Genomic DNA, 13366 nt, shown 5'->3' on the forward strand with positions numbered 1-13366 from the left:
TCATAAACACTGGTAAGTTCGTTTGACACCAGGGTTGAAAAGAATTGATTGAGTTGAGGAACATACTAGCTTTGACAATTCCACTGTTAAATATTTGCCAAACCTTTGTGTCTCATGCACTTACTCTGAAAACAGGTTAGTTCTGATAATATGTGCAATGACAAATATTCCTGAGTACCATTTGAGTCTGGAAGACTAATGTGCTAAATGTGTACTTCCAGTGTGGAGGGTCCCCCATTAGAAGTATACAGTGAGAAATTGTGGGTACCTCCTCCAGCAATTTTCTCTTTTTTTTAAAATCACAACACACAGACAGGGTAATTAACCAGAGATAGTAGGAACTGCCGATGCTGGAGAATCTGTGATAACACAGTGTGAAGCTGAATGAACACAGCAGGCCAAGCAGCATCAGAGGAGCAGGAAAGCTTGACGTTTCGGATCGGGATCCTTCTTCAGAAAGAAGGGTCCCGATCCGAAACGTCAAGCTTTCCTACTCCTCTGATGCTGCTTGGCCTGCTGTGTTCATCCAGCTTCACACCTTGTTATCTCAGGGTAATTAACCATCTGGCTACACAGCTGTAAAACAGCTGAGTGCAGAACAAATACAGCAAGTCAAGTCCACTTGTGAGAACTGTAAACATTAAAACAAGATTCGGGTCTCCATTCCAAGTCGGCCTTTCAGTTCCTCAAATTCAGTCCTCTGTCCATTCCTTTTGTCTCTTACTTTCAAAGTAATCATGTCCTTTTAAAGTGCATCAGTTGATTCTGCACCTTTTAAGGCAGTTCATTCCACACTGTCATATGCCATTGTGTGTGAAGATTTTTTGATGTGTGTTTCTATCACAGCCTCTGTTTCAATCTTAAGTTAGTGGGTATAAAATTCAATAGTGAAGTGCCTCTTTTAGCGGAACTACAAATGCCTGTCTCCATTTCCCTAGGTGTGAGTGCTGCGGGATATGACTCACCATTGGCCACTGCCTGCGTGGTCCATGTGGTGCACTGCACAAGTTAGGGTGCTAGCAGCCTTCTCTCCCATGTGCCAGAAGGCATGGATTTGTGACTAACCCAATAACTCATAGCAAGACACAAACAGTCTTATGCCAGCATATCAAATTTGACCAACAAATAAACTGACTTGGCAGCATCTGTTTCATTTATACAGCATGACACTGCAAGGTGAACACTGTTCTTTAAAAGATCAAATATCCTAATCGCAACTTAGTTTTGAACTTTATCCATTGCAAAGTGGAAGAATTCTAGAGTGTTTCTGGAGCTGTTTTTGGTGAGATTGTGAATTTGACAGGTGGTGATGTGTTATCCTCACAGGAGAACACAGGAGTTGGTGATCTGAATAAGTAAGGGCTGCATCAGATGTGGGGAGGCAGTGTGTTGGGCAGGAATGGCAGTGGACCTGGATCTACAATATCATGTGGCAACTGAGCATAGACAGTAGCCAAGTAGGTTCTGCAGGATGCCTTTTGCCTACTGGGTGTGGTACATCGCCATGCTCCTTGACAGTGAAAGCAGGCAAGCCAAAGGAATAGGCATCTGTGTGTATTCCCATTCAATTCACTCCTGTATGCTGCCCCAGTGAGGTTTTTAACCCTTTTTAACAACACTCATCTGATATTTTGCCTACCAGTGAACTGGAAATTAACCTCTTTGATCCCTCCTGTTTGCAATTTAGTCACTCCCACATGACTCACCACATAGAGATCCCAAATCTATATCTGTCTTCCAAAGTTATTTCAATGCCAGTATCTGAGCAGCCATTAGACCAAGTTATGGGATCTCTCCCTCAGTGCTGTGCAGTTAAACTCTGTTTTCCTACGGAGGTTGCTGTAGCTGGGTGGGTGGGAGTAGGCCTAGGAAGCTTGCCAGCAGAGATTCAGATGGAGAAGGCTGGTGTGCAGGAAGGGGTTGGGTTAGAAACAAAGAGTCTATTGTCACACAACCAATAGCCTGGGAACCATGTCAGATGGCAGGATGATGTCCTGGGAGTTGAAAAGGCGTATGGGCAGAAAGATGCCATCCACCTCAATGTTTTCCTTGACATGAATTGCTGTGGGCTCTTTCATAACCTAAACTACAAGGTGGAGAAACACTACTATTGTAGCGTTCAGAAGTTGTAGGTTTCCTTGTACCCCCTGTTCTCTTGTGCTATCTTCTGTGTGCAATCTTGTCCTGAAAGTGAGAGGGCACTCTGTCAGACTATGGTGGTGCCTGTGTAGCAGAGTGCTATGCCAGCATAACTGAACAATGTTTTGAGGCAGTGAGAGGTGGGCATAAAACTGGCAGTGTTGCTAGAAGTGTGACAGTGAGGCCGCGTACCTGAATGTTAGGTATTAATTGGAATGCCAAAGAATGTTGCTGTGCGTGTGATGTATCAGAGAGACTGAAAGGCTGGTAATGCTGCGTCTCGGAGGTATAATGTGAAGGTGTATACGTTGATAATGACTAAATGCCTGTAGTCATCAGATTGTTGCACTGCTGCCAGGTGTTTCGTCAAGATTCTGGTGTTAACCTTTCTAGCCATTTTTTTCTTCATGAGCTTGGTTCTTGAGGGTCCATGCCACCTTTCTTCCTGCCCACCTGTAGCAATAATGTCTCTTGCACTACACTGGTCATCGTTGATCCACCTGCCATTTTGCAAGAATTTATACTGCAGTAATCTTTCTGATCAACAGCTATTTAAGATGCAGCTTGCCTTCAAGAAGAGCGTGCAAACAGTGCCATGAAGCCTTCAAACAACAATGCCAGGATTCCTTGCTGTGCGCAGAGGACATTTGGCAGTATTAAGAAACAAACAGCAATACAATAATCACACTCACTGATTCATATGAGGTGGATACACAAAGTTTACATGTTGCCTACTTTGATTGAAAGGGACACAGGTTACACAATATTAAAGATCCTACATCCAAAAAAAAACTGTTCTATCTAATATTTAACTCTATGTTCCCATGTTCTGGAAATCCTGCTAGACATAGAAGTAAATCCCATAACTACCTTTTTAATTTCTGACAATGCAGGGAAACAGTTACAAGAAATTAATTCAGAAAAAAAAAACAAAATTCTATCATTTTTTTTCTTGTTAGTTGCAGCCAAGATATCAAAATGTGAAGACATTCAGCACAAAAATGTGAACTGAAATCCTGGCTCTAAATTCAGCCTGAAGCCAGTGGACATTCTGTGAACTGGTACCTGCTGTCACAAAGACACTTGACAAACAGGTGCAAACATATCACAAATTCACAAGTATTTCTTTCATCAGAAACTTGAAAGTGGAATTGCAGGTAGACAGGATAGTGAAGAAGGCATTGGTACGCTTGCCTTTATTATTCAGTGCACTGAGTCTGGGAGTTGGGAGGTCACGTTGCAGCTGTACAGGACATTGGTAAGGCCACTTTTGGAGTATTGTGTGCAAATCTGGTCTCCCTTCTATAGGAAGGATGTTGTGAAACTGGAAAGGATCAGAAAAGATTAACGAGAATGTTGCCAGGGTTGGAGGGTTTGAGAAGTAGGGAGGCTGAATAGGCTGGGGCTATTTTCCTTGTAGCATCGGACGCTGAGGTGTGACCTTATAGTGTTTATAAAATCATGAGGGGCACGGATAGGGTAACTAGGAAAGGTTTTTCCCCTGGGTGGGGGTGTCCAAAACTAGATGGCATAAGTTTAAGGTAAAGGAGTAAAGATATAAAAGGGACCTAAGGGGCAACATTTTCATTCAGTGGGTGTGCGTATATGAAATGAGCTGCCAGAGGAAGTGGTGGAGGTTGGTATGATTATAACATTTTAAAGGCATCTGGATGGGTATATGAATAGAAAGGGTGTAGACGGATATGGGCCAAATGCTGGCAAATGGGACTATATTTATGTAGGATATCTGATCGGCATGGATGAATTGGACCAAAGGGTATGTTTCTGTGCTGTACATCTCTATGGCTCTATAACTATTAAATGTAGAAGCAACATTGGATGAACTGAGATTTACATCTGTAGATCACAATACTCCTGCCAACTAATGAGTAATTTATGTTTATTGGAATATTCATTCTGTCATTGCTAGTTATTGCATTTTACTTTGAAGCAGTTTTATCCAATATCGAATTTTGACAGAATCCATTGTTTGGTTAAATGAATTATGTTAACAGCTCCTGGATGTCATATAATGCAGTAACTTAAATACCAGTTCAGGAATGCACAATGAAAGTGTGGAGGCAGCTTCAATTGAGGCATCTAAGAAGGCATTAGATGGCTATTTGGATAGAAACAATGTGCAGGGGATTGAGAAAAATACAGTAGATTGGCACTAAGCAATAGAAACAATGTAAGGATGATTGGCTAAATGGCCTTCTTCAGTGCTGTAACAATTCTGTGATTCTGTGAACATTTGGCATCAGGGCATCTGTGGCATAATGGTGTCTCACTGAATAAGATGGAATGATGATTTTCATTTGGTTCTTTTAACAATATTATTGGATCACAAAATATTACTTTGGTAAATACACAAGATCAGCACTGCTGCTCTAAGATTATAGTAGAAATTTTAATCCAGAGGTTGCGTAGAGTTATAATTATCTGCGTCAATATCACAGTTGAGGTTATATTTGCCTTCCTGCAAGTTCTGATTTTAAACTGTTCCTCTGAACAAATAGGAAGATCACCTGAAATCAGACTTCTTTAAATAAGCAGATTGGGTTCCGTTGTTACGATTAGGGCCAGACTACTATTTTAACCATTGGTCTGTAAGGAGACATTTGTGATGTTCTGACTGATCAAAGAAGGTCCAAAAAGTCAACTTGTTTAAATGTTTTCATTTCTCCTCATGGGGCTTGGCAGAGCAGAATTAGTCCTCTAGGCTCTGCCTGCAGGTTTAGTCTTCTCATGCCAGATCCTCTGCTCTCACCGCTGTGGCAAAAGCCTCCTGAACGCTCTTTCTGAAACTTACCCAAGTCCTCTGGACCATCTTTTCTGTCCGTACCTACAATACTCTGCACTTTATATGCCACTTCCCACTGGTGCAATGTAAATGAAGCCTGGGAATTGAAAACTCCTGGCTCCCATGCTGCCAGGATTCAGGATCCACCTCATCCCTCAAATATCAGCACTACCCCACATTCAAATCACTGCTTATATTTCCTAGACACCCCCTAACAGCTGGCAAAGTCATTCTCAGTCTGTGGTCATCTGTGGTCCTGCTGGTTCAATACCCCTTTGCTAATAAACACGTCAGTATGCAAAGCATGCATCAAATATTTTTTAAAGTTTAATGAGAAGTCTGTGTTGAGTGTCAAGAATTAGGCCAAAATCCATTCATTTTCACTTGGTGTAGTCTAGTGCGTTAGAACACACACTCAGCTCTCGTTATTACAAGGGTTCAGTGGATTTGACAGCCTCACTGGTGATAGCCTGACAGTAACTGAAACAAAACTGCTGATTAAGTTGATAACAAGATGTAGAGCTGGATGAACACAGCAGGCCAAGCAGTATCAGAGGAGCAGGAAGGCTGACATTTTGGGCCTAGACCTTTCTTCAGTAAAATTTTCTGAAGATTGCCTGAAGAAGGGTCTAGGCCCGAAACGTCGGCCTTCCTACTCCTCTGATACTGCTTGGCCTGCTGTGTTCATCCAGCTCTACACCTTGTTATCTCAGATTCTGCAGCATCAGCAGTTCCTACTTTCTCTGATTAAGTTGATAGACATGAAAGCAACACATGATGGAAAAAAAACACTCACCACTTTTTGCTTCTGTTTTGCTGCAATGTGGAAAAAGATGCATTTGTTTAAAGAGCAAATAGTCTAGTCCTGGCTGTCAAAATACGCAAATTTGGTTGAATCAAATCTCGAGAATTTGATTATGAAAGGTCATTTCAGCTATCATATTCCGTATGATTTCAGATAATATCGACAGCATCATAATTATTAAATTGTGGAACCAAAACAGACTGAGTTCATCTTACATACACGTACAAATGTTTGGGTTGTGTTAACGTCAGTAGTAAAATCAATGGTTCAAAACTTAGGGAAAAGCAATGGCTAGTGTATTATCACTAGACTGTTAATCCCAAAATGCAGCTAACGTTGTGGGGATCTGGATTCAAATCCTGCCAAGGCAGATGGTGGAGTTTGAATTCAACAGAAAAAAATCTGGAATTAAGAGTCTAATGATTTCCCTGACAAATGGTGGGGAAAAACCCATCTGGTTCACTAATGTCCTTTGGGGAAGGAAACTACCATCCTTACCTGGCCTGGCCCACATGTGATTGACATCAAATAATTCAGGATGGGCAATAAATACTGGACTAGCCAGCGATACCTACATCCCTTGAATAAATGAAAAAAACGCTCAACATGGGAGAAGAACAAGACACTGGGTGCAATGACATCAAAGTTTAAACCAAACAAGCTTGAAATCCAAAATAAAAACCAAAAGAACTGTGGGTGCTGTAAATCAGGAACAAAAACAGAAGTTGCTGGAAAAGTTCAGTGTGTCTGGCAGCATCTGTGAAGAAAAAATCAGAGTTAAATCAGTTCTGAGGAAGGGTCACCGGCCCCGAGACATTAACTCTGATTTTTTTCTTCACAGATGCCATCAGATCTGCTACACTTTTCCCGCAACTTCTGTTTTTGAGCTTGAAATCCACTTTGGGTTCGATCTACTTTCAGTCACATTCTTCGTACTAAATGGCATCCTTTTATCAATAAAATAATAAGAAACTCATTAAAAGTACAGCATATATTGATAAACAAATCGAGTTTTAATTTCATGGTTTATAATACCTGCTGAACACCTTAATGTGTTATTTACTCTGCTATGCAATGTACAGAGTGATCAGGTATTCTTGGAATACCTTAAAATACCTACAGAGTTAAAGTCACTTGAGCAATTGCAAGTTGAATACTCCAGGTGTGATTTAAATAGCAAGAACAAATTCACCTGAAGAAGGGGAGGGAGAACGCCACGTACCAGACACCATATCACCGAGGCTGGAAGAAGAGTTCCCACTGGACTTCCTAATAAAACAAAATAATTCAAAAACATTTATGGGAGACAGAGCAACAATAAAAATATAATGGGTTGTTCAGTTTACATTGAGAACGGGTTCAAAGTCCTTACAACTTCATTCTAATTTATATCATGAACACAATTAATTATCATAAAATATGCAAATTTGTGGACCATTTAATAGGCCTATTGAGTCTCACTTTTTAAAAGCTATTTTACTTATTGTGGTTAAAATGTTCACCCTATTTTTATTTGACTTACTCTTCAAAAGTGTGAAGTATCAGAGTTTTGGCATCAATTGATATTATACAAAATTACGCATCCAAAATTTATAGTCAGGGCGCTCACAAACCAGACTCTCCAACCCAAATACTGTCAGCGCTCAGCAAAATTGAAACCATGAGATTACAATTTTGTCACTGTTCTGCTGTTTCCCACAATAAATTCTGGAAGTTCTAAGTTTGAAGAACATAATCACAAATAATACATTAATGATATTAAATCAGAACTACTTGACAATATAACCTTCTTAGAACTGCAGTAACATGGGGAAAGAGCCAAGGAGCAGGACTAACTAGACTGTTTTCTGAAAATGTTAGCGCAGACTTAATGGGCCAAATGTTCTCCTTCTGTTGTGCTCCTAAGAAAGTAGTCCTATGAGACAGTACAGTATACAGTGTCACCTGGTTTAGAAGAGATGCAGATGCATTGGAGGTAGTTCAGAGGACGTTTGAGTCTAATACCAGGAAAGAGTGGGTTGTCTTTTAAGGAAAAGTTGAACAGCTATGTTTGTACCTGTTGAACTTTATAGGTTTAAGAGGGGACGTTGTTGAAACATGTAAGAACTTCGGAAGCCTGGACAGGATGAATGGGGTAAAGTGTTTTCCCCTTGTGGGACAATCTAAAACTAGGTGTTACTCACTAAAAATAAGGGGGTTGTCCATTTAAGACAGAGGTGAGAAATTCCTCAAAGATGGTCCATCAATCGGTAGGAAACTTTCTCAAAAGGCAGTGGAAGTGGGGTCTTTGAATATTTTTAAGTCAGACACAGACAGGGTGTTGATAAGAAGGGGAAAAGGCTATCAGACTTAGCTGAGAATGAGGAGTTCAGATCAGTCATGGCAGATTCAATGGCAGAGCAGAATCAAAAGGTCAAATGGCTTACTCTTGCTTCTAATTAAAGTGCACACACATAGTCATTGTGAAATAAATAACTCTTGCTAAATTCCATGGATATATTGAGAATTTGAGACAGAGGAGAATGAAGACTCTCACATATCTCCACTGGACAAATGATAACGATAATTCAATGAAAACGAAAGACTTTCAGCAGCATCCAAGCAAACCTTAAGCTACAATCCTGCCTCTCATCCCATACCTAGTATGGTTTTGCACTCATCATTGTACTGTCTCATAGGACTGCTCTCTTCGTTACACAACAGAAGGAGAACATTTGGCCCATTAAGTCTACGCTAACTTTTTCGAAAAACAGTCTAGTTCGTCCTGCTCCTTGGCTCTTTCCCCATGTTACTGCAGTTCTAAGAAGGTTATATTGTTGAGTAGGTCTGATTTAATATCACTTTTATCACACATTCGCTGAAATAAAATGTTCGAAATCATGCCAAGGCTTTCCATCACAAATACAATCAACAGCAACAGACAGAACCTGAATTACTTGCCAGTGACTAATCAACTGAGGAAGTTCCACTCAGAAATTAGGACATAAAGTTGACAGCAGTGCAATCATTCACTGAACTTCACTCAAGGATTTTGTGATGACTCCTACCTGCCTGTGCAGTGCAGCTGTAGTTTGTCAGGAGGAATTAATCTGTAAATGTGCCCAGTAAACTGTCAGGCTCTTTCAAACAGAAATTGCTGGGGAAACTCGGCATTTTTGGTCGCATGTGTGGAGGGAAAACAGAGTTAATGTTTTGAGTCCAGTGACCCTTCTTCAGACCTAGACTCAAAATGTAAACTCTTGTGAAGAAGGGTCACTAAACTCAAAATGTTAACTCTGCTTTCCCTTCAAAGTTGCTACCAGACCAGCTGAGTTTCTCAAGCAATTTCTGTTCTTGCGTGTTTCAGATCTCCAGGGCTTTGTCTCATTTTTGTTTCAAATATCCAATGGGTTTACGACTTTCATTTGGGTAGGAAATTCTTATCTGCTCTGCTAAATATGTAACTTCACTAGGTCTGCTGCTGATCAGGTTCTGATTGCTTGGATCAATGTGGGGAGCCTTGCACTCTGGACAAAGTGTGCCGTATAATCCTAGCATTCTGCACTGTGCACAGCTGAGGCAGACAATGAGGCAACACACTGAAAGAGGAGAAGCAGTCTTCCAAGGAGGAAGATGAGAATTTTGAGTAGGATGAACATCACCTTCTGCATGATAAAGGACTTAGCGTCTAGTGCAACAAGTCAGACAGGACTTAATTGACACATGGTTCCATATGAGCTACACAGGGTGATCATTTACTTACTGTAGAGTTATTTGTGTTTGAAAGGCAAACAGGCCCTGTCTTTTCCCAGAGCCAAATGCGAAGCTTTGTGTTTTTTTCTGTTCACTTTGGTCGTTTCTGAACAAAAGTAAATAATTTCAATTGTTTGAATGCCTTCCTGTACATGTTTGTCCCACATTGAACAATAAGATGAAGTTAGGGTACACTGGGCATGGGGGAAAATGTAGCACCCCCTCAGAAATGGTACATTTATGGGTAGAGGTTAAGGATGTGTAAGCTGTGTAGTTTTGTCTTTGTATAGTAAAAGATGTATTTGCATGTGTAATGAAGTGTCAGACATGCCATCTCCATGCCCTCAGAAGGGTTTGTTTGAGGATATCCTCCCACTAAGTCCAGGGCGAAAGGCAACTCCTGCTTGTCAGCACTTTACCAGGTGCACAGCTAGGCTTCAAAGAAGGCACCAGTGCCAGGGATTCTGGGCATTCCTGACAGTGACAAGTGCTCCAGGCTGTGATGGGAAGGTGGAGATGATGGACACAGCACCAAGGGAGTGAGGGAAGTGTGTGTGGGGACAATGGCTTGAGAAATCTCACTAGGTCTCACGGAAAGAAGCCTTTCAATGGAACTTGCCAAAACTCAGAACTGGGGCAGCTGCCTTAGCCCTTCAACACTGCCCTGCATGTACAGTTGACAAGAATATCCTTTACTGTTTTCAAATTGTGCAACTGAGTAGGCCATTAGAGGAGAATAGTAGCCATCAAATGATTCTCTTGTCAATGTGCCCTCTTGGACAATAAGCCAAATAGGAAATAAGACCATCACCACTGAGGCAACTCTTGGGGGAGGATTGAGTTATGCAGACCTGCACAATATAAAATACAGGAAGGAAGTTATATACAGATGCACAACAGTAACAAAATACAGGGAGGTATTTATTTTGTGAAAAAGGCCACAGCAAAATTTGTACTATTTTTACAAATCACAGTTGAACAAAGAAGCAAAAATCTACCTTATAATACAGCATTTTTAATAAGTGATTTGTCAAAAATCAAGGTTTAATAACAGGTTTGGTTACTTGCACAGTTTCACTCATTTTCTGAGTGTTTTTTAATCACCCTGCTGAGTAAAATCCACCGCCACCAAATATAGCTTAAATTCACCAGGACTACTTTACTCCAGTATTTCTAAACAGCTTTTTACTTCAAAAATAGAGCTGCTTGCACAGTTAAAAAAAATCACTAAAGGTTCTGCAATACTTGTCTTTTTCTCCAATATAATGATGACTCAGCTTTGACATACATTTTTTGGGAGTCTGCAATTGAAAGCATGATCTCACCTAATTATTGCACCAAGTGTGTGTTACTCGCATTAACATATGCAGTAAAGTATGAAAATATTGACGTTCAATTAGTCACGAAGCCTTGTTTAATGTAGCATCTAATAACGAAACGTGCCACAGCATCATAGAATATTATAACACAGGAAGCCATTGAACTTCTCACGCCTGCGCTGTGCTTTGAAAGTCATGTCCACTTTTGTCCCATACTCTGCAACTCTAAAAACCAAAATTGACAGTCTCTCAAAGCAAGGAGGATGGTTGCCGCAGGAGAACCCACACATAACGTCCTTTATTATGAGGAGACTGTTGGTTTGCCACTACCACACATGCAGTTCTGGGAGACCCTCCCACTCTTATTGCCTGCTTTAGTTATGTTGCAAGGATTTGCGGGTTGATAATCAGTTTAAGTAAACATCTTCTGTGGCCAAGGAGTCTCAGATAGGGGCTTGAGCTTCTGGCTCAGAGCTAGTGAGTCAAAAGACATCATACAGCCCTCAAAAATTAGACATCTTTAAATACATGTCCAATCACTTTTAACTGCTACAAAATCTCAGTCCAGCACTGTTTCAGATAGGACGTGCCAAATCCAAATTCTTTAAAGTTGTAGAGACTTTCCTTCTGGTTCTTGCGACCTTTATTTTAAATCCAAGAGTGGCAGCTATCAACTCACTTAACAAAGGAAACAATGTCTCACTATTTGTTCTCTCAAAGCTTCTCAATTCTGAGTGCCTCTAAAAAAAAGGTCTCCATTAACTTTCTCTGCTCTATAGAAAGCGATCCCAGCTTTTCTAATCTCTGCATGCACTCGAGTCCCTGATTCTTGGTATCATCCTCATAAACTTTCCCTGTGCCTTCTCAGGGCTGTAATTTCCTTCCTAAAGTGTGCTGCCCAGAATCTCACACAATATTTCAGACTGCTTGATTTTTTTTTTGAAAAATAGCCATCCAAAATGTTACCTGCTGAATTTGTTATGATGTATTTGTTACATTTTTTGCATGTTGCTAACTTGATTACTTAATCTATACATACATATTTTTGGAGGTGAGTGATACTGAAATTCAGACTTTGGGCTGTGTAAGCGTTTTGTGAATAAAATATTATTGTTATATTAAAGTCAAATATTCATTATTCACTCGTACTTCTCTCAAAACTGTCTGATTTAGATTGTGTTACTTCTTCAAAATGGCATCTCATCATGCTACTGATAATGGGAACTGCAGATGCTGGAGAATCCAAGATAACAAAGTGTGGAGCTGGATGAACACAGCAGGCCAAGCAGCATCTCAGGAGCACAAAAGCTGATGTTTCAGGCCTAGACCCTTCATCAGAGAGGGGGATGGGGAGAGGGAACTGGAATAAATAGGGAGAGAGGGGGAGGCGGACCGAAGATGGAGAGAAAAGAAGATAGGTGGAGAGGAGAGTATAGGTGACGAGGTAGGGAGGGGATAGTCAGTCCAGGGAAGATGGACAGGTCAAGGAGGTGGGATGAGGTCGGAAATGGAGGTGCGGCTTGAGGTGGGAGGAAGGGATGGGTGAGAGGAAGAACAGGTTAGGGAAGCGGAGACAGGCTGGGCTAGTTTTGGGATGCAGTGGGGGGAGGGGAAGAACTGGGCTGGTTTTGGGATGCAGTGGGGGAAGGGGAGATTTTGAAGCTTGTGAAGTCCACATTGATGCCATTGGGCTGTAGGGTTCCCAAGCGGAATATGAGTTGCTGTTCCTGCAACCTTCGGGTGGCATCATTGTGGCACTGCAGGGGGCCCATGATGGACATGTCGTCTGAGGAATGGGAGGGGGAGTTAAAATGGTTCGCGACTGGGAGGTGCAATTGTTTGTTGCGAACCGAGCGGAGGTGTTCTGCAAACCAGTCCCCAAGCCTCCGCTTGGTTTCCCCGATGTAGAGGAAGCCACACCAGGTACAATGGATACAGTATACCACATTGGCAGATGTGCAGGTGAACCTCTGCTTGATATGGAAGGTTATTTTGGAGCCTGGGATGGGGGTGAGGGAGGAGGTGTGGGGGCAAGTGTGGCACTTCCTGCGGTTGCAGGGGAAGGTGCCGGGTGTGGTGGGGTTGGAGGGGAGTGTGGAGCGGACAAGGGAGTTGCGGAGAGTGTGGTCTCTCCGGAAGGCAGACAAGGGTGGGGATGGAAAAATAGCTTGGGTGGTGAGGTCGGATTGTAGAAGGAGCAAGTGTCACAGGATGATGCGTTGTATCCAGAGGTTGGTGAGGTGGTATGTGACAGCAAGGGGCATCCTCTTGGGACGGTTGTGGCGGGGGCGGGGTGTGAGGGATGTCTTGCGGGAAATGCGGGAGACGTGGTCAAGGGCGTTCTCGACCACTGCAGGGGGCAAGTTGCAGTCCTTGAAGAACGTGGACATGTGGGATGTGCGCGAGTGGAATGCCTCATCCTGGGAGCAGGATGCTAATCATGCTTATCTGAAATAAAATGAAATTAGAATTAAACTTGATAAGTCAATTTCGCCGATCTATCCATGTCCCCGCAACCTCACTATGTAATATATATGTAACCATCCACAAACTTGCACATTGTACTTC

The 13366-nt window shown here is 41.8% G+C and overlaps 1 protein-coding gene across 5 annotated transcripts in view; it reads right to left on the minus strand.

Annotated features, from left to right (window-relative positions):
• The window catches only part of cacnb4a (calcium channel, voltage-dependent, beta 4a subunit), a 315102-nt gene that overhangs the window by 57973 nt on the left and 243763 nt on the right, over window positions 1-13366 (minus strand). For 4 of the 5 annotated variants that reach the window (XM_048535244.2, XM_048535246.2, XM_059647510.1 and 1 more), the window contains 2 exons: window positions 6940-7016; window positions 5739-5758 (listed from right to left, as the gene is read on the minus strand). In XM_048535244.2, coding sequence (XP_048391201.1) covers window positions 5739-5758; window positions 6940-7016 — 97 coding nt within the window. The remainder of the gene's footprint in view (window positions 1-5738; window positions 5759-6939; window positions 7017-13366) is intronic. The other variant, XM_048535245.2, reaches the window with a different exon arrangement.

The sequence above is a fragment of the Stegostoma tigrinum genome, chromosome 7 (assembly GCF_030684315.1).
Source record: "Stegostoma tigrinum isolate sSteTig4 chromosome 7, sSteTig4.hap1, whole genome shotgun sequence".
NCBI lineage: Eukaryota > Metazoa > Chordata > Chondrichthyes > Orectolobiformes > Stegostomatidae > Stegostoma > Stegostoma tigrinum.